This window comes from Callionymus lyra, chromosome 5, assembly GCF_982586985.1.
Source record: "Callionymus lyra chromosome 5, fCalLyr1.hap1.1, whole genome shotgun sequence".
NCBI lineage: Eukaryota > Metazoa > Chordata > Actinopteri > Syngnathiformes > Callionymidae > Callionymus > Callionymus lyra.
Genome location: NC_141822.1, coordinates 23,385,193 through 23,411,073, shown reverse-complemented (window position 1 = coordinate 23,411,073; position 25,881 = coordinate 23,385,193). Strand labels below are relative to the sequence as shown.

The 25,881-nt window shown below is 37.6% G+C and overlaps 1 protein-coding gene across 1 annotated transcript in view; it reads right to left on the bottom strand.

Moving 5' to 3' along the window:
• LOC148079816 (cholecystokinin receptor-like) overlaps window positions 1–25,881 on the bottom strand; it is a 51,248-nt gene that overhangs the window by 12,300 nt on the left and 13,067 nt on the right. Inside the window, exons 2-3 of the mRNA XM_087791499.1 lie at window positions 22,437–22,685; window positions 5,826–6,087 (exon numbers count right to left, since the gene is read on the bottom strand). Of these exons, the coding sequence (XP_087647625.1) occupies window positions 5,826–6,087; window positions 22,437–22,685 (511 nt within the window). The remainder of the gene's footprint in view (window positions 1–5,825; window positions 6,088–22,436; window positions 22,686–25,881) is intronic.

Below are 25,881 nucleotides of genomic sequence, written 5' to 3'. Positions count from 1 at the left end.
CTTTCGCCTCTGAGATACTCAGAGAGTCATCAAACAAATAGGAAATGGATACTTTGAAAAAGTTAGGATTAATAGCATGATGATGAATAGAATAGAATAGAATAGAATAGAATAGCCTTTCTATTCTATGATGTGTGGCTCACAGCTTCATTCTCATTATAATATCTCCTCTATAGTTGTTATATTTTTGGATAAAAGTTGCGTTACAGCTTAGAAATGACAACTTTTAATGTTTTCTTGTTGTTTTTGTGTGTGGCTATGACACTGTGTTGTTTGTTTACTTTCCCAGTGTTAAAAACGGTGACACTTTTTTAAAAGAAACAAAACTGCAAAGGCCAATTTAGTTAATGAACAGATCATTTCATTGTCTCTTTATCATGCTTGGATGGACTTAATATGGTGCAGGCGTCATTTTTCTATCAATTCTGAAAAATAAAGTGGAAGTTGCTAAGGGCTAAATGAAATAAAAGGCTGTAACTTGATTGATATTTGAGCTACAGGGCTTTTCCTTGGAATAAGACGAAAAAAAATGAGCAAATCCATGCTATTGTAGCACTAGTAATAAGAGAGTAATGTTCTGCCTTTCTGGCCTTGACAGATGAATAAAGCTGTGAGAGGGAAACCAAGCTGACTCAAGTGCCCGTCATAGATATAGATAATTTAACATAACAATTTCCTGTTGTAAATGTGATTGTCCTGAATTTGTTGTCAACAGCTTTAACTATTCTGAGTGACAGCATTTAAGAGCTGTTTACACGTGTCTTCGTACTCTCGTGTACGATCGAGCCGAAGGGAATAGGCGTGAATTGTTGAGGGAAAACGAGGCACTACAGTGATGATTGCCTGTCGAGGTTGTTGGGTTCATTTCCATAACTAATGTGGACATGTGGTGGGAACCTGGGTGAGACCTCGTTCACCGTCGTCTAAAGTCACACATGCAGAATGATAATGTAGCCCAGCGGAATAAAATTATAGTTCCCTGTTATTCTCTTCATTAAGAGAGCTGTCATGTGGGGTTTATGTCCTGATACAAACACAACGAAAAATGTCGACAGTACGAGTGATTTTTCCTGTTTTTTTTTGTTATTATAAAATTCAATAGACCGCACATTTATGTATTTGACAGTGATATCTGAACGCTGCATATGGTTCATACAGTAAAACAATTATCTAATATATGTGTATTTTAGTTGCAAGTGATTGTTTAAGAGTTAATCTGCTTGATGCATGACTGACGTTCTCTCCCTCTCTCCTTAGCCTTTTACAATTAAAAACTATTTTTTTTATAGTTACAAGTTTCTATCAAAATGTAGATAAGGTTCAAGTTGACTATTAAGGGATTTGAGTATTAGGAACAGTATTTAACTAAGCTGTTAAATACACATTCATTTTAATAGTATTTACTTTATTTCTCACTTTAATATCTATTTAAAAGCCACGGAAATGAGCATGATATTGAAGAAACTCTTTTTTTTAAGTTAACTAACAGACTATTCAAATATCTTTTTTGTTTGAGGAAAAGATCTGGCCCTTCATCTGTATTAATGTGGCCCTCATGAGGTCAAAGCTCATGTACAAACTTTTATTTTGTATGTGTTCCTATAATTCTGTACTAGTCTCTAAATATAATAATAGGGTTTTAGTTTCAGAACTATTGTCATTTTGTGAGAATTGAAATCCATTCATGTTTCATTCCACTTCATTAGATTTTATATCCTTTAATTTTCCTTGATGGCCCCTCACATCAGACACTGTATTAAATGTGGCCACTGAGGAAATGTAATTGCCCTCCATTGTTTGATCTGATCAGAGTCTTCAGAGAAGTACTATTCAATAATATATTTAGAGTTCAGACATTCAACCTTTAAAATAAAGATTATGCCCTGAAAATAACAAGAACTTTTTTGTACTTTTTGAAAGTAACTTCAGAAGAGAGAGTTTTGCAGAAATCCGGAAGCAACATGTGAACTAAGAGAAACTTCTCTGATGGAATTCAAAGTCTAATTGTGTAGTTGAGTCTCACACGTGATTGATTTGGACTCAACTTCACATCAATATCAAAGCTTATACGATCAGTTCAACAACAGTTCAATAGTCATCTATGGATGGATGAGTCGACTGAGACTGAAGAGGTTTGAGATTAAAGCAGATGACAAGAATGTTTTGTTCGACTCGTGTCCCCGTGTATCCTTCATTAAAAAACATGTTTGCCGGTGTGAATCCCTCACATGCTCTAAAATAAACAGCTGAGCTTGAACTTTGTTACTTGCGGTGTTTGCTCGTGGAGTGACGTCTGTCAAACACAGAGAGAGGAGACGTTGTCAACAGCTCTCAGGGATGATGTGTTTGAAGAGCTGATGATGACTTTTTGGAAAAAAAACAACAGCTTATTATGAAAGTTTATTTTTAAAAAACATATTTTGTTTGTTTGTGTCTTCCTTTCGGCTTCCCTTCGTCATCTCCTCTTTCCAAGCGTTTTTAATGAGCTAATCTGTTTGAAATGAAATCATTAAGCATGAATTGCTATTATGTGTAATGCTATGCTTCATCAGGGCTGCGGAAGTGTTCCGACAGCTTATTAAAATCATGGATGCCTCGCTGAGATGTGCAGGTGACATGTGACCTGAGCCACGGCGTGCTCAAAAGACGGGGTGTCACCCGAGCTGAAGCTTGAGCTTGGAGTGGTCCTGGCGTGGGCTGACACCAGCAGACGTTCTTCCTCTCACTCCCCAAAAATCAGCAGACTCATTAACTGGTCCTCCCCGGGCAGAGATTTTTGACAGACAAAAGTCGCGGGCGGAATCGTTCAATCCAAAAAGGATTTTTCGAGTTGAGGTGTTATTTTAATTGCTTGAAGAGTGGCGTCTAGATTATTTATGTAAAAAAACTGTGGATGGAATCTTAAGAGGGTTTGAGTGTTCTCCTCTTCCATATGCTGCATCTTTCCACAACAAAGAGGCTTATATCAGTCTGCAGGGAATGTATAGCTGGAAGGATTACTTCTCCAACCTCTAACAATCCACACGATGACTGCAATCATCCTTCCTCCATCCTGACCTTTTGCACGGAGCACCGAACCATTATGTTAATGTTAACCTCCGCCTGCTGCATCAACACCAACAGATAAATTATATTCCATATAATACAAATACACTCTGCAGAGGGAATACTTTTTTAATAGGGATTTGCCGATTTATCAATGGCGAGCTTTGAAAAACAAAATGTACCAAATATGGATTCATTTATCTGCATGGACGAGGAAGTATTTTTGACACAGCTGTTGTTTGTTGAAGCTACATTTTTTACATTTTTTTCAATAAGCTCTTAAAAAAAACAAAATATGACTTTGGCTCTCACCTCATACTGACACAAACAATGAGTTATGATCCGTACAGAGTTTGTTATTGCTCTTCTATTCAGATGAGAATTCTTTTTTTTTACCTCCCTGACTTCTTCTCTCTCCGTTTATCAGTTCTCCTCACCTGCCAGAGCTTTACCTTTTGACCGTGATTCCATTATCCCCGAGAAGACTTTTGTCTCGTCACAACTGCCGTGGAATTAACTCCACAGTGAGCAAAGAATACTAATGGAAACAACAATGAGAACACGAAAAAACACAAAAATTCAATAATTTTAGGTGTAAAACATTTTAAATATTTAAATTCCAATTGTTAGTCTCAGTCATGGTAAATAAGGACAGTCTTTCAGATTTAAGAAGCAAAAACTTAGGACATAACGAGAGCTGGCTGCTATCGGAAACAATCAAGATCTGTTTTATCAGATCAGATATCAGAATATATGTATATTAAAGGGCAACTAATGTGAAAACCCAACTCCCCTGACTCACTTCCATGTTTCAAATGTTGAAGTCTTCCTCTCCAAGATTCAGTTAGTCCCACATCATGACCATGTTATTACTTTATAAAGTTCTCCCCTGTATGAAATCTCAGCGAACGAAAGGTTACAAGAGCAGAGTCCAGTATGAGTTGGAGACGTCTGGGATTGATGACACACAGTGACAAACCTTGATGTTTGACAAATCATTGTGGTTATGGTAAACACGATTTCAGCTCAAAGAAAAACAAGCGTTTTCAGTGGGCGGGACTTAAGATAATTTCTAATGCAAATATTTAAATGAAAAAAGAGTTTTGTACAAACAGACACATACTGATGAGTAAAATAGAGGTTCAACATCTATTTAATATACATATTTATATAGTGTTCAAAGCTGTTTCAAAAATGAAATCTGAGCAGCCAAAAGATTTCAGGTTTTCTAAAACTCAAGAGAACACAAAACAACATAATCTTGATTCTACTATCAAAGATTTTAAACATTAAACTTTATAAGTATTAAAATCCAAAGGTAATACAAACATGATAGCAAACATGTTGAGAGAACATGGTTTGATCTTGTTTTCTTTCTTTACAAAACACTCCTATCCAATACCTTTCGTCTCAAAATCATTTGTACTGCTACTGGAAGCCTTGAAATGTTGTTAATCTTCAAGTAATCTGATTATAAATCATGACATCAACTAGAACATTTATCTACTTTTAAATTTGACCGAACCACGATCCTGTAAAATGAATAGAAGGCCTGGATTTGACAGCTGTTAGGAAGGTTAGCGCTAGAGTTTGATAGCATCAATGTGGCTAATATTATGTAACAACAATATTTACCATAAAATTAGGAACTGATGTCCGTCTATGATTTACATCTACTTTCAGGCGGAGTCATTCGACTGACAGGTGTCATGTCATGCTACGGTGCTTTTGTATTCTGCTTGGGTAGACTCAACCATAAATACAACACTTAAATAACATGTACCAAAATTTAAACAATTGTTTTTTCTGAAACCTATTTTAGAATCAAACTTGATCAACTTTGATCTTTGTTCGCCTAAATGTAAATTATTTTTATTATCATTATTATTACTTATTTATTTTTTTTATTTTTTTTGTATGCATGTTTTTTTTTGTTTGGTTTATTTTAAAAGAGAGGAACTAGTATTTGTTCATGAGATTGTAAAGGACATTTTCTTTACCTGGACAATAAATAAAACTGAATACAACTTTCTTGAACCGTTTAATTCCAAGCAAATTAAGACTAGTAACTACTAATCTAAAATATTCTCAAAGCCATTAAAAAAAAAATAGATAAATAATAAATGTTTTTCACCAATACAATTCACTAATGATTTTTTTCCAATTCTACAGGGAGCTCAAACAACTAGAAACATTTAGACTGTTGACTGGAAACTCACAAAGGTGCTTGTCGATCAACTATGGATTAGTTGAATCAATGAACAATCGGAAGCACGACTTTTCAATCCGATCATCGATGAAACGGTGATCATTATAACAAAGTTAGAAGGTTGTTTGTGCCGCTAGTTTTTTCATAGCTCTCGGAGAATATGAGGCCTTAGCGCTTTAAAAAGTTTGAACTCTCTTTCAAAGACACCTGAATAACTTGAGTTTTGCTTGAAGAAGCGTCGGTCTAATTTGAAAACGGACTCATTAGTGGGAGATCAATGGCCGACAATGAAACAAGCATGTCTGGAGTAACGAGCAGACGTTCCCTGAAGGTCTGCAACCGTTTGTCTTAATTGAGCAAACGAGCATGCAACGAGGAGCAACTGGTCGCGTCGCCGTTGCTGCGAGCTCATCACGCAAACGGTATGTAAATGAAGCGATTACACGGAATGTAAATCTGGATTCACCAGGAAGTGAGTTAGAACTTTATGCAATCAACTCTGTCTCTGCTACATTCTGTATTACACAGAGACGAATAATGAACCGGTTCTTAGTTAAAGATTTTGACTCACCAGCTCTGCTCGGACTGAGGATTGGGCCAGTCGAGGCGACACATGTGTCCCACGGTGCCGTTGCCCTTGGGAAAGACCCGGATGACGCTGAACACCGGGTAGGGGATCATGATGAGCAGCGACAACACCCAGGTGACCGAGATGACCCGGTACGCGTGAGATTTGGTCTGCCACGATCGGGATTTCAACGGGTTGCAGATGGCGTTGTATCGCTCGATGGCGATGGCCACCAGGCTGAAGGTCGAGATGCTGACCGAGATTCCTGCATGAAAAGAAAAAAGCAGAGTCAAACCACTGGCCTTGTTCTTTTGGACGAATATAACCTCATCAAAAACACTGTACAGCAGCTTTGACGACGGACATGATCCTCAATGAATAATGATTTGGTTGTACTTGAGAAGAGTTTACATATGGCTCTTTGTTAAAGACATAATTAAAAGCAGCATCTCTTCTGAAGCGGCGTCTGTTAAAGTAATGATGTCAGCAGTGTCAAAAGTCTGCTTGAATTTAATAGAGTTTAATGAGCTTCTTCCCAGTCCCTTCCATGCTCGCAAGAAAATGTTTCATTCATAAGTCGCTCAGAGGATACATATGAGTAAGTAGAGACATAATAGAGTCTGAAGAAAGGGGGTACATAATATAAATCTTTATGATAGAAATGACAAATATGATATAAAATATGTTTGATCCCTTTGACAATATACAAAAAGAGTTACATTTCTAGCAATTCTTTTATTTACATATCGTTTAAATGTTTAGAAAAAATGAAAATATTGCAATATTCATGGAGGTATATTCTGTCTTCCCTGAAATCTTGACTGTGACGCCAGTAGTCGACATGATTATTTTCGAAAGTCTTTATCAAGCGTTTTGGGAGTCGTTAAGACATTGAGATCAAGCTTTATTTGCCTTTCGATTTGTAATACAGCTTACGTCTGTGGTACTGCGTGATTAAAGGTATTATTGGAATAAGTCATCTTAGATGGTTGTTGTGTAACAACAAAGATGACAGTGTAGTTGAGACGGTTCACAGAGGCTGCTGACTCGTACTCGTCTCTCCGCCACAGATGTGCGGAGGTGGACTGTGAGTCAGTCACCTGAGGATTGAGTCACATCTGTTGTTTTCTTCATCGCCACAATAACTTTAACTCCAGCTACATGCATTCCAACCTCTGAGAGTGAGACTCTGACGGTCAACGTGAACCTGGAAATGTACTTTAAAGTCTCCTTGTGAGATCTATTGTAATAGTGGGGAAGCTCAAAAGCAGAGTTTTCATTTCCTGCTCAATTGTCCGATACATACCAACAAGTTGAACTACCTAATAGTAAAAATGTCATTTCAAGCTCCTATTTCATAATGAGGTATTTCAAGCATGTCGTGATAAGAAAAACCCTGGACCATGGAAGAGATTGTATCTCTGGGTTGATCTACAAATGCCTCGATTTTTCCTAGAAGTTCTGGAGGAACTGAAAGCAAATCTAAGTAAGGTTGTGTCTTATGGAAAAAAAACTTTTCTCATGAAGTTTAAATGTTGCAAAATCATGTATTATTCTTTCTCCATGATGTCATTGCAAAAGAGAATTTACTTACTTTTAGGATTGTTGAGGCTGTACATCAGACTTAACTTAATCGTCAACGACTTTACCCTTAGTTTAAGTTGTATTATGAAAAGGAAAAAGTACAATAATTTACACTGTTTTTAGGCCTACAAGATTATCATTTGAGAAGTTCCTCATAGGTCATAAAGGTTGTGTTTAAAAATAGTATTTATAGCTCCTCTAGTGTCATAGATAATTGTTTAGATAAAAGGATAATACTACTACATAAGTTGTGACTGTTCAAATTAAAAAAATCACTTAAGAAAAAAAGGTAAAAAAGAATAAAATAATGCCAAAATATTACCTATAGTTGCTTTGAATAGGGTTCATATGAGAACTATGGTCTTGAAAGCAACACTGTTTGCTCTTCTGACTCAATGATATCATAGGGTTTTCTCTTAAAAACAAAAGTTGTATAAATAAATACAATTAAATTAACACCCATGTTCAATATTGCTCTTGAGGACGAAGGCAAAAAAGCATAAATTTGACTAATAGAATGAAAAATATCTCCATGTTTCCCCGCTCTAGGGTGTTGCTCCTATTTTGGCTCGTATAAAAAAAGGCAACACCCTTGACAAATGTCGCCTTTCAGGAACCAACAGTGGAAATCAAATGACTGTCTGACATTTGCTGTTCTCTCATGGACCTCTGTGGACGCTCAGTAGGAGGGTCGTCATCATCCTCGGCCATGGTTGATCAGGTTCGCTGACCGCTGGTCAGTGTGTCGATGTCGTCGTTGACGTACATCGCTGGCAGCTCAGGAATCGACAACAAAAGAACCAATTCACCCTTCAGTTGATTTCTAAATACCAGGATTTGCTCCAGCCATGTCCCCTTCATAGGTTTCACAGCAGATTACGCTTTTGTGCTGACAATATGGAGCCGAGCGGCATTTGAATAACTGAATATTCATAATCTGCTAGCTCCGTGATCGCCTGGGCTGCTGGAGCAGGACAAATGGCATTAATAAAAGCCATACTTGCATGGCATCAGTGTTGACAAAAATCCTGACAGAGTTTTAATCTCTCCCTCCAGATTCTGACACGAGCAGGAACTTACACCCCAGCTACAGTATCTCACGAACTCATGCTCCTGCATTTCAAGTTCAATCAGGCAAAAATAATAAATATCTTGAAACACATTTAGATGCTTAGCAGAACCGCTTTGGTGACTCTATTCATCTTTTTTAACATTTGTCAGAAAGGCTTGGCCTCAGATCACAGCTCACTATGATTACATTAGCAATTTAAAATGAGGCCAAAATATTAGCTATTTCTTAGCAATCTGACACACGGCGCTAACATTCCCACCAGGTGAGTCACCAACTTAAAGGGCAAATAATGTGCCACTACTTTCCTGACCTACCCACATGTTTCAAATGTTGAAGTCTTCCTCTGCAAGATGCAGTAAGTCCCTCATCATGCTCTGAAGTTATTACTTTACAAAGTTCTCTCACGCCTGAAATCTTGGCGAACAAGAGGTTATGAGAGCGGATTCCATTATGACATAATAATGGCATCACTCCTACTCCAGCCAGAGGTGATCACGCTCTGCTTTATTTATACAATTAGTTTATACAAGTCGTTCAATTAGATCCACCAATAATCCATCCTCACTGTAACATTTGTCACTGTGGCACAAACATAGAGAACAGGGCTCTCAAACCAACTTTTCTTTTTTCGCCCTTATTCAAATATTTTAATTTATATTTTGTCGTGTGTTTTCAGTTTGAATTTGGTAAATTATTTTTTTAAAGAAGGAGTCCCTTGCATGTTTAGACATCATACAAAGGGGCCAAAGACTACGATCTCACAGTCACCAGACATAGACAGTCCTGTGCTTCAAAGGTGGATCCAAGTTTTTCCTCAAGTTGCTTAAATTAACTAAAGAACTGTTGATGAAATCAACATTTTTGATAGTCTCACCTTAAAAAAATACTAACTTTTTCCAAATAGATTTAGATTCAAGAGAACATTTATTGCACTTAGGATATGAATAGAAATGTTTTCTTTCCTTATATTGAATTGGGCAGATTTTTGCCCCTTTGCTATATGTACATTTCTTAACATGATGCACACATTTAGTACTTGCTATTACTATACTAATTTCCCCCCTCAATTATTGTATTGTATGGAGTAACAGGTAAGCATGTAATTTAATAAAATTGATAATTTAAAACAGCAGATTAGTGTTTGATAATAATCGCAAGACTTTTGGATATTTTAAGTCAACACTAATGTGATGAAAATGGAGTCGACAAGTTGCTGATGGTGTTATTAATATTTCCTCCACGTCTAACTGAGCAGAGAAAATCCTCATATTTTATCTGGAGCTGCGCCACAACAGCTACTCTTGTGTTGAAATTGACTGAACTCTATAAACTATTGACTTTTTGATTAAACTAATAAGCACATGGATCACGCAGCTGTCAGATTAAGACTCATAACAAGCTGTGAACAGATGCTGCATGAAAATGCTTCTTTTTTTCAGGATGGCTGTCTGGTTTCTTTCTTTCATCACACTAGCAAATAGTCCATTCATTTTCATTTTAGCCTCCAGAACACAGGTAAATTAACCTTTAAATATGGTAAACACTCTAAATTGTTTGAGTAACACAAACCATTGCTTCTCCTGATAAATTACTTCTTTTTTTTTCAGGTGCAGTTTATAAAACGTGTTTTCTGAAACAGCCCAAGACAAACATTAAAATGAATAGAAAGTCGTGTCATTAATGAGAGCTGACACGTAATTGAATCATGTTTTAGTTGGAATCATTAAAACTGCACTTGATGACTATTTAGCTGCAGCTTTATAGAAGCTTTTTTTAAAAAAGCAAGTTCAATATTCTCTTCATTCTCTTCCTAATGAACCGTGTATCTAGGTTTTTGAAGATGTAGTATTTAAAGCAGTTATTTCTTGAGCATGAAAGGATTCAGTGCATGTGAAATAAAGTCGAGAGTTTGAGCACAGAAGGATCTCCTTCGTCTCGTCATCAGAAAAATAGTGAACTAAAAAAGCATGAGCAGAGTTCGGCTTTTTACCGTATTTGATGTTAGATTTGATATGTAATCCAACAGTTTAGCTAAATTCCTGCTAATTCAGTGCCAAAGATCAGAAAACAGAAGTACAGAGCGTAAAATAAAAAGAGGGGAATCATCTATGATAGACTTTTGAAAGAGACTCATTTTCAGGAAGCACTTGAAGACGCTCAGCTCTGCATTATTAAATGAAACCTGGCAGGAAACTCCATCACACCAAAAGCTCCTGAGCAGCTGAAACACACACGCTGTAAACATGCATTCATATTCACACACTCTCAGCTTTCCCATCTTCCAAGGTTTGGCGTTTCCTTTCATGTTTCTTAACTGATAACTTCACCTGATGAGGCTGCCTGGGTGATGATCCTGGGAATCCACTATTCTCCTCCATCTTCAGAGTCATCTAACTACTATCTTTGATGAAAAAAAAGAGGCTCTACAGGATTGGTGTAGAGATTCAAAAGCATCTCAACACAAGTGAGACTAAGGAGCGTATGGTAATCCTTCAGAGGAATGGGACGCCTCACCCTACATTATCTGGAGATTGAAATCCCGTGTTAAAGATGTTCAAGAGCTAATTTGACAGAAGCCGAGGTCCTTCAATGTAAGCATAGGACGCAGATGTTTATTTTCCGCCAGCACACACTTCTTCTTGATGGTGTGCTCTGAATAATGAGGAGAACAACATGTATGTGAAAATGGTTGATTTGGTTTTTGTAAAGTAACAGGACTGTGAGGAGAGGAGGAAGGGGAGGAACAGGGAGCTGCATGTTCTGTCGGTCTGGAATTTACGACCCACCATGTCTTCGTGATGTTAAACTTTATGTTAACATATTGAAATTCAAGAATCAATAGTTGAAACCTAATATAAAACAATATCCTGTTAGGAGTAACATAGAAACATGTCACGTCTAGGATTCGTTATCTTGACCTTGACCTAAATATCTGGTGAACCATCCAGCCCACTCTGCTGCAGGACAAATTGACACAGATGCATGTGGACCCTGGTCTGGTCTCCTGGATTACGGATTATTTTACTGATCGACAGGCTGAAGGACATCACGTCTGACACTGAGGTGTGCAGTACAGGAGCACCTCAGGGGACAGTACTGGCCCCTCTCCTCTTCACCATCTACACTTCAGACTTCTGCTACAACTCAGAGCTGAGTCTCGTCCAGAAGTATGCTGACGACACTGCCATTGTTGGATGCATCAGGGACAACAGCGAAGACGAGTATAGGAGTCTGATACGTGGAGATAGTTGTCAACTATAAGTACCTCGGTGTGTGGATGGACAGTAAACTGATCCTTCAACACAGACCATGTAAATAAGAAAGTTCAGAGTAGACTGTACTTTCTGAGGAGGCTTCGATCATTTAACATCTGCAAGAAGCTCCTCTACATGTTCTACCAGTCTGTGGTGGCCAGTGTCCTGTTCTATGCTGTGGTTTGTTGGGGTGGAAATGTGTCCAAGAGGAGTGTCAACAGGTTGGACAGATTGATCAGGAGGGCTGGCTCTGTGGTTGGAATGAAGCTGGACTCACTGGTGACAGTTGCTGAGAGGAGATCATTGAACAAACTACTGTCCATCATGGATGATGACAGTCATCCTCTGAGCACTGTCATCAGTGAGCGCATGAGCGAATAATTGCATGAATGCTCCTTCCCAGGTGCAAAACAAATAGACTCAATGACTCATTCATTCCTCGGGCTATTAAATTGTACAATTCTGAGTTCAGGGGCAGGAGTGGAGTGAAAGTATCTGGATGTTCTGTTCTATGTTAGTCTTTGTATCCTTTGTCTTTGTTATTTCTCTTTGATCTATGTTCTTTATCTTTATCTTTAGACTTAGATTGTATCATCTTGTTCTTTCTCTTTATTTCTCTTTGTTCTTGTTCTTGTTTTATTTTTATTTTTATTTATTTATGTATTTTCTGTGGCTATTGGAAAAAAACAATTTCCCGAATGAGACCTCCTGAGGGATCAATAAAGTTTTAGCTTACCTTACCTTACCTTATAAAAGTTCATATTTGTACTACATATTTAGCATGGGTAGATGCTGCGTCGATTGAGTCTCACCTCACGACCTCCCTCAGAGATAAGACTAGGGTTAAGAACGCTGTGAAACAAGGATGTGCTTCCAAGAGACACTTTTAGAGATCTTTCACTAAGAAGAGAACATAAGATCGAGGTGAACCTCTCCTTACAGCCTTCTTACCCACCAAATGCTCAGTGATCAGGGAAATTTATATCCTCCACTTTCCTAAAAAATAAAACTTTACTAAAAATATGCATATTTTGCATATGTGACTTTATAATACTGTAGCACCTATATTTATACGTTAGAAATCACACCCAGTTCAAGCTTGACAAGGATTGACTTGCTGATTATAAAACCGCAAAACTTCCCTTGAGTGATAACTTTAAAAAGTCCCGCCTTCATCATGCGAGACTCTGATTGGCTGACACACTCAACACAGTCAACACACAGTGGCTGGTGAGGAAAACAATTCAAACCGTGGCGTTTCACAGATATCAAGGAAACAGGGGAACGTGAAATCAGAAAGGCTCCGTCTGTTATTCTTTAAAAAGACGTTGTCAAAGCCTGTGTATGTGCTGTGTGTGACTGATGCACGGATAAAGAGGGCGGGATAGATTTGCCTGGCATCGATTGAATCAGTTTCAGCACCAGCGTGGTGAACAGCTCCCACTAAGATCTTCTTACAAAGTTTCTTTGGCTTTATCTTAAGGTTCTACTCAGAAGATAGGGAAAAAGCCATATCTTAAGGTTCTTTCTTAGCCGAAACCTCCTTACGTCGATGAGAACGATTGAATCAGGGAAATGTCGCCAATGCCTGTAAAGGTTTGAAATACATTTATATAGTTATTGACACAATCCCATTACACACAAGTGTCCGCTCAGACATCTGTTGTTCTCTTTACTTCCTTGGCAAGACCCTTAATCTTCTCTGTTCTGGTTCACCTCCTGTAATTGGGTCGGATTATGGTTCCCACTGGACAATACAGTTCAGTTAAAATCTCCTACAGAGCTTTGCTTTGGTCACAGGACCTTTTCAGGCACACAGTCCAAGATGTGAAAAGCTGCATGAAGATTTGATTACACTTTCTGAGCCCATGATTGCTCCGGCCTCAGCGCAGCAGGTGTGAAAGCCACCGCAAATGGATCGACTGTTACTTCAGTGCATCTCTGAGATGCATCTGCTGGACACTGTTGGGTCAGTGGTGAAGTGATGCAGATAAAAGTAACGATTAACTAGCAACAGTACAAAACAAATCTTCGAAACAAAAGTGTTCTTGAATATAAAAGTACAATCATAGAAATTAAAATGTTACACTACAATGAAGGGATTTAGATTCAAAGTTTCTTCCATTAATCAATTAAAATATATTGTTGTTCTCTAGCTAGCGTATGTAGTGGATTATTTTAATAAGCCCACACTGATGGGAGTAGGCTGTCACGCAGCAATCAGGGCATAATCATATCTGGAGCTGGAACTGAACATTAAATTCCTGTCTGCCACAAACTGACCACTCTACTGGCATCTTGTCTAAGACAAGATCTTTAGCCTGGTCACCTAAACCCAAGACATTAATGAAAAGATAGACGCCAATCATCCATCCTAACTATTATATCGGTACAGAAGTAAAATGTTCATTAAAACATCGGCATAAATACACAGAATCCGAAGTTATTTAGTACACGGGTCCGAGATGTAATCAGTCATCGGGGTCTCAAGATAAATGTTCAATTAACTGTGTGATGAAATCGTAGTACCCGCAGTAAACCCACAGGACAGCCTTATATGATAACATATGATTTCAATGGTTGTCGTGGATTATGAACAAAAATGGGAAAAGAAATAACAATTTTGTTCTGTAAAATAAGAAAATACCATACATAATACAAATTAAATGAAACTGTTGTGATTGTGTGTGTTAAGAAGTACGCATAGTAAATAAAAAATAATAAAAAAAGTGAGCATCCTCTAAAGAAGTTTGAAAACACTTCAGGATAATAATATGTGCTTCGAAGAACTGATGCTCTTATGGCTTTGTTGACTGAAGCTCCTTCTTGCAGGAATATTAAATATTGATGCTATTTTCTTCATCCGTCTCCGGGAAAACTTTGTGACTCTGTTTCTGTTTTTATTATTATATATGTAGAAACATTCCAAAATACAACTTTCATTCCGGCTCGTTCCATCATTTTATCTTTTCAAAACACATTCCAGTCATTCAGGTCCGCCCTGACTGCGAAAGGCCTCGTTTGTTTACTTGCGAAGAGTTATGAACTGTTGTTGCCGCTTATTTAATGGAGGTGATTTCCAAAGTGCTGCTGACGAAGAGGTTTTCACGGCATACTTCAGCGTTGCACTCGTGTCTGGAAAGTCTGTTTGTGCTTGAGAAAGTCCACTTCTGATGAAAGAGCGTGGAAGTATTGAGAGGCTAATGTTTGATGTGAGCAGAATTCTGCGAATCCATACGAGTCGCTGTCAAGATAATTACCAACCAAATGCTCACAGTTTCCCCCTGTGCTTTATCAGCCTCTCTCTCCTCAAGATGAAAAAGCTCTAATCCCTATTCTTGTTCATTAAGCCAGAAGTGAGCGCCGCTCCACAGCCGGGCTGTTTGATAACTGGTCCCTCCGTGTGAATAGGACGGTCTCTCTGAGGTAAAGATTACTCCAGGTGAGTCCACGAGAAGCTTCGCATCTCCTGAATGTTCCTAGGTGGTTTAAATACTTAACCCTGACCTTGATCCCTAACTTTCTATGGGCTAATTCTATGTAACGTTAGCAACTTCACAGCTAGCTTCTAGGGGGATGTATTGGCAAGAATCTGGCAGTACAATACGTATCATGCTACAGGGACAATGATACAATATATTGCGATACTGTGGGACCAAGCACATATTTTTTGTATTCAGTAGTACTATTCTCTGGTCTTGCGTAATTTACAGACTGCATGACTCTTGACAAAAGTAACCGTTTGAAACCAAAATACAGTATGTCCAAACATCAGCTTGAAAAGGCGCTGGAGTCGACAGTATCCTCTCGTCCTCAGTCGGGATCTCGTGGGATTTCTTTGTTCATTTAGCTGTGCAGAATCTGAAGATGGCTGCCATCATATAAATATATATCTATATCTATCAATCCATCCATCCATCCATCCATCCATCCATCCATCCATCCATCCATCCATCCATCCATCCATCCATCCATCCATCCATCCATCCATCCATCCATCCATCCATCCGTCCATCCATATATATATATATATACTGTATATACTGAAAGTAAGTAATCAAAATAATGCTTATGAATAATGATACAGTATCGGGAAAATGAATATCCTGATTTATCGGCATATCAATATTTTCAAACACCACTTGGTAGCTAGCCGGTGTTAGCTTAGCTCCTTTGACCTTTAAAGAGCTTTAATGGGCTTCAACTGTTGCAGAGCAATACACGACTTAGAGTAGAGCAAGTAAATATTAAGTATTAGGGATGAAACAATTACTCAAATTAATCAAAGACTGGATAAGACTTTGTCTATATTGGCTAAAAAAAACCTTTACACCAAGTGCTTAAACGCTAACAAACTAAATTACAGTATAATGTTACATTCAATGTGTTTCTTAATTAATTGCTCATGCTAGACTATACTTAAACGCATTTGAGATGTTCATCTTTTTGTTTTATATGCAACTGCTGAAACAAAAGTGTCAAACTCAAGGCCTAGGGGAAAAAAACGTCCCCTGTTAATTACATTTGTTTATTTTAGGAAAGGTCAAGCCATTAGCGTGTTTGAAAAAATGGCGTCGAAAAGACCTATTGAACAAGAATAGATAAAGACAAGAGTGATAAACATTACCAGGATCTTTCTTTTGTGTACTCGCCCAGAAGCTGACAAACGCGACTAGCAATAGCAACATCAGCAAATGACCATAAATATGATTAAAATCTGCTCACAAACAGCCAGAATATTGCAGCATAAATCTCGCAACAGCTGCCGGAGGACCAGCGGAGCAGTGACTTACATGATTATCGAGCAGCAGAGGAATGAATGGCTCTGCGCTCCATCGGGCAAAATGGGAGGTTGGAGGATTATATGTTTAATGGGTTTGGGCCAACAGACGAATTTGCGAAGAATAGATGAGTTTGTGGTGGAATCATTGGCCTAGCATGGTCGCAATAAATCTGGCTATTGATCATGAGTGGCTGATGGAAGTCACACATGATCACGTGATTTCATTCACAATCTGCATGTTTTACTTCTGTTAAAACTTTTATAAAAAGAGCTGTGACATAAAAAAAGTAATAATCAGAAAACAAATACATTTCCTTTAAATGTGTGGGTGTAAAAGCCACCTCGACAATGGTGACCTTTACAGATCAAATGGTGGAGGTTATTTTACACGATGCGGATTCCATCAGCTCCAAAATACAAAGGTCGACTATTATTTTCCTTTATGAGAAGTCAGGGTGCATAACAGAAGAGTAAACAATGATGAGCGATGAATGAGAAAGAAATGAAATAAACTTTGCAGAGCTGCGGGCAAACAATAATTGTGACTTGTTATGGCTTCACGGTGAATGAGATTTATAGCATCGACTGAAGATTTCCCCGAAAATGTTTGTTTTATTCTATTTAAAATAGGTTTCAATCAGCATTTATGTATTTTTCTAGTAAGCTTTCCTCATTTTATTGTATATACTATTCTGTCTGCATGAAAATAAAGTCAATTTTAGGTCATTTTCTATTATGGATTTATTTATTTTATAATGGTATCTATTCACAAGAGGCATTTTCACTTCTAGGTAACATATTTTCTTTCTGTACTAACTTCTAAAAACAAAGCATCGATCAAATTGGAAGTGTTCTAGGTTGTTTAAAATATTTTAATCAACAAGGAAATTAAAGCGGTAATTGGATTCGTATTTTGAGGATTTTATTTTATAGTTTGATTCATCTTCTGCTCACTAACATTTATTTACTCTACTCAGCGAGAGGTTGTTCATCACAGGACTCATAAAGACATGTAATTACACACAGACACTCGTAAATAATATGATTATTATATATCAAGATGAATAGCAGAACATTTCAGCTGTTAAAACAAACACACAGCTAAGGTAACCTTTTCTCCAAAAACACAAAAGGAGGAAAAGATCCAACTGAAACGAGAAGGAAAAGTCTTTTTACATAATATTGTAGGGAAAGTCTATTTGTACAATAACAAGTTCTTACTCAAAGTGATTAGAATGTGAAAACAAAATAGATAGAAACTCTTCCTCGGGCGGCGAAACTGAATTAAATATTTGCTTTGACGTTTCGCTTTTTAATTATTTTTTATTACAAGTCTTCTTTATATTTCCATTTTATCTTAATAAAGCTGATTTGTAAAGGAACATGTGCATATACTAAAATACTACAGGATTCCACTCACTGATGCTCAAAGTATCATACATTTGATAATAACAAAAATAACAACCAACCATTTGAGATGCTTTAGAAGATTATTTGTCTTAATTCATGTTCAATTTTGTCATCGCAAACTGAGCTCCTCCTCCCTGGGGCACCAGAGAAATCGTCCCTCAAGAGGCAGCATCCAGGGTTATATCTGATTGGATGAATTTCTGTTGCCGAGTGACCATTTGAAGTCATGTAGTGATGTATATTTTATAGGTAACAAGTGAGAGTGCATTCCAAACACGTTACAATGCAAAAACATTATGAATTATTTATTATGATACTATAATAATACGTTTTTCTATGAATAAATCTTTAAACACAAACTCTAAACACACCACATTACTTAATACAAGTACTTTAGATGTAACAGAGCCCCTACATTTTCGTTTTTTATTTAAAGGAAAAACAGAAATACTGAACGATAAAAGATGTATTCAGCTACGACAATCTCAACAAACAGATGCCACTTTTCTTCCAGAGCTCTGGTTGTAGAAATCAAACACATCTTTCCATCTGTGACAAAGAAAACAAACACATCACACTCTGTCGCCTCTCAACAGATGGTAATGTCATTATTAGCTTGAATTCTCTTTGCTCAGCCTTTTGATTGAGTTTAACAGTGAGTCTGATCTGGAACACGGAGCATGATGATAAGACTTTTTTTTTTCAAATCACAGCCCAAACTGTTCTTCTCGGCTCCTCTGTATCGTAACTCTGAAAGCTCTGTAATTGAAAAGTAGATTCAGCGGGCGGGTTCCCCTCCCACTGTTGAGCCAACGCATATCTGCTGCGAGAGAATGGTGAGCCTCAACATTCAATACTTCTTTCAAACCAGTCGCTGCTCCTACTGTCGTCGCCTTTTCTTACCCGCTGCAGTCTGAATCAGAGGTCACGTGTAACGCTGACTCTGGCCTGATGGGGGCAAGTCACGCTCCCAGGAATGTGTGACTCTATTAGCTCATCCTGCATGCTGGTCACCTTCTTACAAGAAAGTCCAGAAAATGCCCATCAGTAGATTTTATATTGAAATGTAAGAAGAGCACATGTTGTTGAATTGAATCTGCTTTTCACAGGTACTTTGCTGTTGGCCTCTTCGCCCACTCTGCATCTGCTGTAGAGATCGATACTATTGATGCAGCACGAAGCTGAGTTTCAGGGGGGTTAAGCCGAAATCCTTCTTAACATGATTGTAATTCGTCTGCGACTGACCAAGTGTTACACTCTCCAGTGTGTATAGACAATTGTTCATTTCCCAGTAAGTATTACCGCAACAGTGTCGTGAGTCTTCGATCTTAGCTAATGAGAAGAAAGATAACTATTAAGTGCAGATATTCCCGACAAACTGGCGTATAAACGTATAAATGGTTCATTTTCTTCTTTTTTAAAGGGCAACTTTTGTTAAAACCGAACTCACTCACGTGTTTCAAGTTTCAAGTCTTCCTCTCCAAGATGCAGTAAGTCCCTCATCATGACCTTGTATTGAAGTTGGTCCTTAATAAAGTTCCCCCCTGTCTGAAATCTCGGCAAACAAGAGGTTACGAGAGCTGTAAGTCCATTAGAATGTAATAATGGTCTTCACTCAAGTCCCTTAGAGGTTGAGAAATCCAGGATTGATGATGCTAGGTGACAAACCTAAATCTCCAGAAAAAACAAAGTGTATATAGTAGGCAGGCTTCAGCAAGTTTTCTAATGTAAGTATTTCAATGAAAAGAGAGTTTTTAAACAAACAGACACACATTGATGAGAACAAAATAGGTCCAACATCTATTTAAGAGACACTTAAATCAATGGGTATAATGACCAGATTCAATCAAGCATACAAATGCATTCCAGGCTTGTGCAAGCTAAGCTGGTAGCCATTTATCTCCATAGGTATGTTTATGCTTGTTTGTCTATAACCCTTTAAGGGGGTCACATTAAATTAAATGAGTACTCTGGGAAAATGACTATTCCCCTGTTAGTAACATGGATAAAGACAAATGCTACACTTCATACCTCGACATGACTTTTTGGTTGCACTTTCCAGTGATATCCCGCTTATCACTATGATAGGTCGCAAAGACTCCACGCCACATAAGTCCAGACTGTCCTAGCCGGATCTCAACCAACCCTGTGGACAGATCCTCTCTGAATTTGGTGCAAGCCATGTCGGACATGTGTTTCTTGGTTCAGCACACAGTTCTACGGCTCCTCCTCTTCCAACATCATACCTAACAAGTCGAGTCCAACTCCTACAAGAACTTTGTTCACACTCCTACGTAGTCACATATTTCAATGAAGGCTACTCCAGTTTGCCGATGGCCAACAAAGCAGAAGGAAAAAATCAGCAACCAAAACTAACAATGAGGAATATAACAAGTGATAGTTGGAAAGAACCAGAAGGTTGACAAGCATCACTTGATAATTGAAATCTTCTATAGTGATTGATATGGTTGGTCCCTCCTTGAGAGGAATCCTTAAGGTATTGTCTCCTTGGTGACAGAGGGGAGGCTCATTTTCACCTATGAAATAAAATGAATTGAAGAGAAAAATGTAATTATAAATGAAATATACTGTATTTATATGTAAATGTTACCCTTTGTTCCTTTTCAAGCTCATGATTTATGACCCTATTGTACCAACTTTTCCTGTGTCCTCTCTTTGACCAGTGTCCTCTTAATGGTTAGCAGAGCCACCTCATATTCAACCTTTTTTTTTCCACGTATGCCACTGCCTCAGATCCCTACTCTCTCTCTCAGCTAAGAGTAATGTTGGTCTGCAGATTCTGAGCTCTTGGAGAAGTAAGATTTCAAAAACATAAAACGTCAGGGGGTGCTCTGTCATGGACTCACACTTTACTTAATTACATTATTCTTGTTTTATTTTAAAAAGAGAAAAGATTATATAACATTTTGGTCACACTTCAGGGTACTTATTTATATCTACAGGAGGTTACCCACCATTATAAAGTACTAACTCACACCTTGTTCATTGTGATATATTCTACCTTCCCTTACATTATATTAAGGAGCTCACGCTGAACAACACCTTTATTACTGATAATAAACAGGAAATAAAGAAGAACTATCTTCTCTCTATTTACTCCTTATTAGGTGTAAGTACCATGAGAGAAATAATTCACCTTTAATAATAGTTTCTCATTATACCAGAACATTATACCAATAATAATAGCATCCATGACACAAAATGACACAAAAATAAGAATTTGTCATTTTGTGTAAAAAAAATTTGACTTTTAAACCGTCAAATATTTCTCACATAAGTAGGAATATGCTGCCACTTTCGAAAAGGGAACATATTCACAATTACAAACGCTTTTTTTGAGCAATAAAAAAAGCTGTTTATACTAGTATATTTTTACTTTTTTACTTTAAAATAGACAATATTATGAATATCTTCTCTTGTGGTACTTACTCCTAATAAGGGGCTAATAGAGATACACTAGTTTTCACCAAAGTTAATCGTTAATGACTTTTTTTCCTGTTACTAATTCGTAATGAAGTCGGTGTAAAGGGTGAACCCTTTCATCTAATGTTATTAAGGTCAGAATATAGTCACAATGAAAAAGGTTTGAGTTAGTACTTAGTAGCTTATTAATAGTCAATATGTTAGCCATTCTACAGTGTTACCAAAATGTTGACTTTGCTATTATATTGGATTAAGGTAAATTTGTTTACAACAACATTAACACTTCATTGTCAAGGAAGACATTGTTGTTACGGTCCAGATGATTGGTCCAGACCCCCCAAAAATATATATATATATAATGTTGATAGATAGATAGACTTTATTTATCCCTCTGGTTATCTCCTTCTGGAAATGTGGTTTCCAGTTCACAGCAGACAATAAAGGATCAGCAAGTCTCATAATAACAAGAACAAAAACAAAGTGCAAACAAAAGAAAAAAGTGCAATGGATGACAAAGTGCAAGTATAAAGAGCATAGATTAAAGGAAATAACGCAAAGAAAATTATACAAAGAATAACATAGAATAGAATAACATAATCTTTTCACTCCACTATTGCCTCCAAATTCAGAATAATAAAGTCTAATAGCACCAGGAAAGAATGAGTCCCTGAGTCTGTTAGTGTTGCATCTGGGGAAAATAAATATAAAAATTAACCAATCAGCCACTTTCTTTGTTATTAGGTCTGGCCAACAAATGCAAAACCATTTAATTCCAACATTGTGGTGCGTATTGGTCGTAGATTTTTTTAGGTTTTTGAAATGGAAAAAGTAATTCTGATTGAATTGAATGAAGTCACTTTAGGGTAAAAGTGTTTTAAAAAAAAGTTTCTCATAAGCACTAAAGAGACGTCTGAATGCTAAAAAGGATGCATAAACAGCAGAGAAAGAGTGGAAAAGGTGGCTCAACAGTGATGCAATAAGTGAAACTGTTTTCCACTTCAATGTAAATACTCTTGGAATTCCCTTGAAATCGCTTGGCACAGCAAAAAAGAGAAGTATTTCCTCACCCATGAAATAAGTCACCGTCTTGCACATGGCAGCTCCGAAGATGAAGTCCTCCAGGATGTTGGGGACGAGTGTGAACGGCATGCAGAAGATGGCCATCATCAAGTCGCTGACGGCCAGAGAGAGCAGGAAGCAGTTGGTGACGGTGCGCATCCGCTTGTTCATGATCAGCACGATGATGATCAGCAGGTTTCCGAAGGCGCTCAGCAGGAAGATGAGGACGTAGAGAAGGATGCGGAACGCGTCCATGTCTGCCAGAGACACACACAAATGTCATCTTATATTAGAGGGGACTCAACCGCTGGGCAGATTATGTTACAGTACGAATGAAGGTCTTGTTTCATCAGAGGGAATAATTGAAAATCTTCATTAATCCTGAGAATCCTCCACACATAGTTAAGAAACTTCACGTTTCATTAAACGTGTAATTTACATTAAAGTTTTGATAAATGGCCTCAATATTCTGATTTTGTCATTTAAAAAAAATAATCACTTACAGTATATACACAGGGGTGAGCAAAGATTATTGAACAAAATAACAAGTGTCTTTCACAATAAGACTAGATTGAACGCCGGAGTCTATTTATTAAAGTGTTTCGGGTGGTTTCACTCTGCCGAACAGTTGAGCATCAGCGGGAGCCGGGGCGCTGCAGCTACAGGGATTTAGGGATGGTCCTGTCACTCACTGCGCCCTGTCACAGTAAATCAGCTTGAGGAAGAGAGAACATGACAAGACGGAGCCGGGCGGCCATGTGCTGCGGCGAGCTAAACCCTCGCCCGCGGGCAGGAATCACACGGGGGCGCCCGCCGAGGTCAGAGGTCGTCCACTTATCAAACGGACGTGAGAAGAATTGGAGGCGTTGAGAAGTTGGACTCATTTTCCTGGATTTAAAATATATATCTTTTTTATTTTATTATGATGTATTATTACGTAGTTTGTCACGTGTTGCTTGTAAGAGTTCAAATGTTTGGAACACATGTTAAACTAATGGCACACATATGATGCCAACGATTATACAAAAACTTAGAATAAGAGTAAAACTGAGGCTCATGGGAATTTAAAACTCTTAGTTAAAGGCAGATCCCTTTCTTCCTGGGAGTAAGAAAGCTAAAATATTCTGACCCCTTGTGTGATTGACTTTGACACACCTGCTCTTGAAAAATATAGTTATTTAAAAGTTAACGATGTTTATAACTTCCCAACATTGTTATGCTCAATAGTAATAGAAGTGTTCTGCTTCTTCGGATCTCAAATGCTTTACACTAGGTCACCCATTTTACCAAAAATCAGACACCGATGGGAGTAGGCTGCGACCCAACTGATACATAACACCTATAGGCAATTAATTAAGGTTGTTTTATGACAGTAAACCTGTAATATTTAATTTTTATTACAATGGCTGTTAATATAGGGGCTGCAGTTAAGTCCTCACTAGAATCCTGGCTCATATCCAGTTATTGATCCTGTTGAGATTTTTGCACATCACACAGAATACCTCCTCTACTGCATTTCAAGGGCTCTTTAAGTACTATTCATGTACTTTGGAGAACAATGTTGTACCGTCAAACGTGACCGTTAAGTATTTAAAATATATAATGTGTCCATTTTTGATGACCTCAGCACAAATTTGTCAAAACTAGTGACAGTTTTAAAACATTTTCATACAATTCAATCATAATAACTAGATGTGTGACGAATGATTAAAGTTTTACATTATTGCAACTTACAATTTTATTTTTCATCACTTTAATTTGTGTAAGTAATTTAAATACAGATAGAAATGCCGTTAAATGCATTTTGTCACGAAACATTTGGCTGTGTTCAAACTTAATTTAAAAATATTTATTTGACTTCAGCAATAGGTGAGCGTTGTAAACACAGCTTCTCATTAACACAGTTACCCAAGAAAGAAGGTTTATTTCCGATCATTTGGTATTTCCGATGGCTATTTTAAAACTATTTTGAATTTTTGAATTAGAGTTCAGCATTAGGACAAAAGGTCCCTATTTTTATTTGTTTATTTGATGTTCAATATCATCTTGTTTTTCACAGTTCCAATTTAATTCAATAAGTACATAAACTTCTAGACATACCCAAGTTTTCTGTCAATCATTGTTCACAATGTCATGTGTATAATTTGAAACTACGATCAGAAATCTTAAATTGTAGTGAAGCAATTATTCCCTTCTTTCTTTTTTTCTTTGATTTTTCTTTTTACTATAATCAAACAAATAACAGCTGATCAGACCTGATATTCAGATAGAGAAGAAGAAGAGTTTTTCTGCCCCTTATTCTTCCTAAACGGATTATTTAAATCATACTTGAGTTTATGTTCATTTATTATTAACGTTCCATGATGCTGTAAGGAAATGACAACTTTACTGTAATCTATCATCTAGATTTAACACACATTTCAAATAGTCACTTGATTAACTGATAATCTTACATATTTAATTCATATTAAATAATCCTATTCTTGCATTGCATTCACTGACTGCAACACAAGGCCGAGGTCACAAACCCTCACACACACAGAAAGATTAAACAATCCCAGATTCCAAGAAGTCAGTGTGAACCTGTTTGAGAACTCACACTGAAAGACACAACAGTCCAGCAATTCGCTGGGAACCGATTCTCTGGAGAGGACAACAACTTTCAGTAAGTTTCCACTACGATCACGTGCGACGGCCATCTTAGAATCAAGTGTTTAGAGTTACTGACCAATCCTACATTCACATTTGACTAGAGGTGTGAACCTGAATATTCTACTATAAAGATCCACCATTTTGTCTGATCTTTGCGTTCTGGCATTCGAAGACGTCTGCGATAGATCTCTCTGCTCTCAGCGCCCGTGTTCACATAAGTTTGTCTCTGACTTTTGCATAATTCACTAAACAAGCATTTTTCTTAAACTCATCAATGGGTCTGTCCTTCATTCCACCACCACGTACGAGGCTGGGGAGGGGTCGGTTCATCGGAACACAGAAACCCCTAACAATGCTGACTTTATATATGTCAGTAAGTAAATCATTGGCTCATGTATGTCATCACTATGGACTTCATACAATCATTTATTAATGTCATGGGGTCGTTAATGGGAGTCATTTGAGCCTTCTGAACGGTTTAGCTTGAAATAAACGCCTTTGAAGACCTTCTCACTGCTCAGAGCTAAATATAGCCGACTCAGCACTAACGTGTAAGAAAAAGAGTTGAATCAAATTATGATTTCAGGAGAGATGTGTCACTTTGAATTGATTCCATGCGGCTTTTTTGAAGGGACGAGGACAGAAGCAGCCGACCGAATATCAAGCAGGGGTAAATCATTTATGTATATCCTCGCTCCGCTTTTTTTTGTGGCCGTGCAAATGAGCAGGATTCATTTGCATTCTGGGAAATAATCAGCCAACCTAAGGGGTGCGTAGATTAGATAGAATGCACCTCCATAA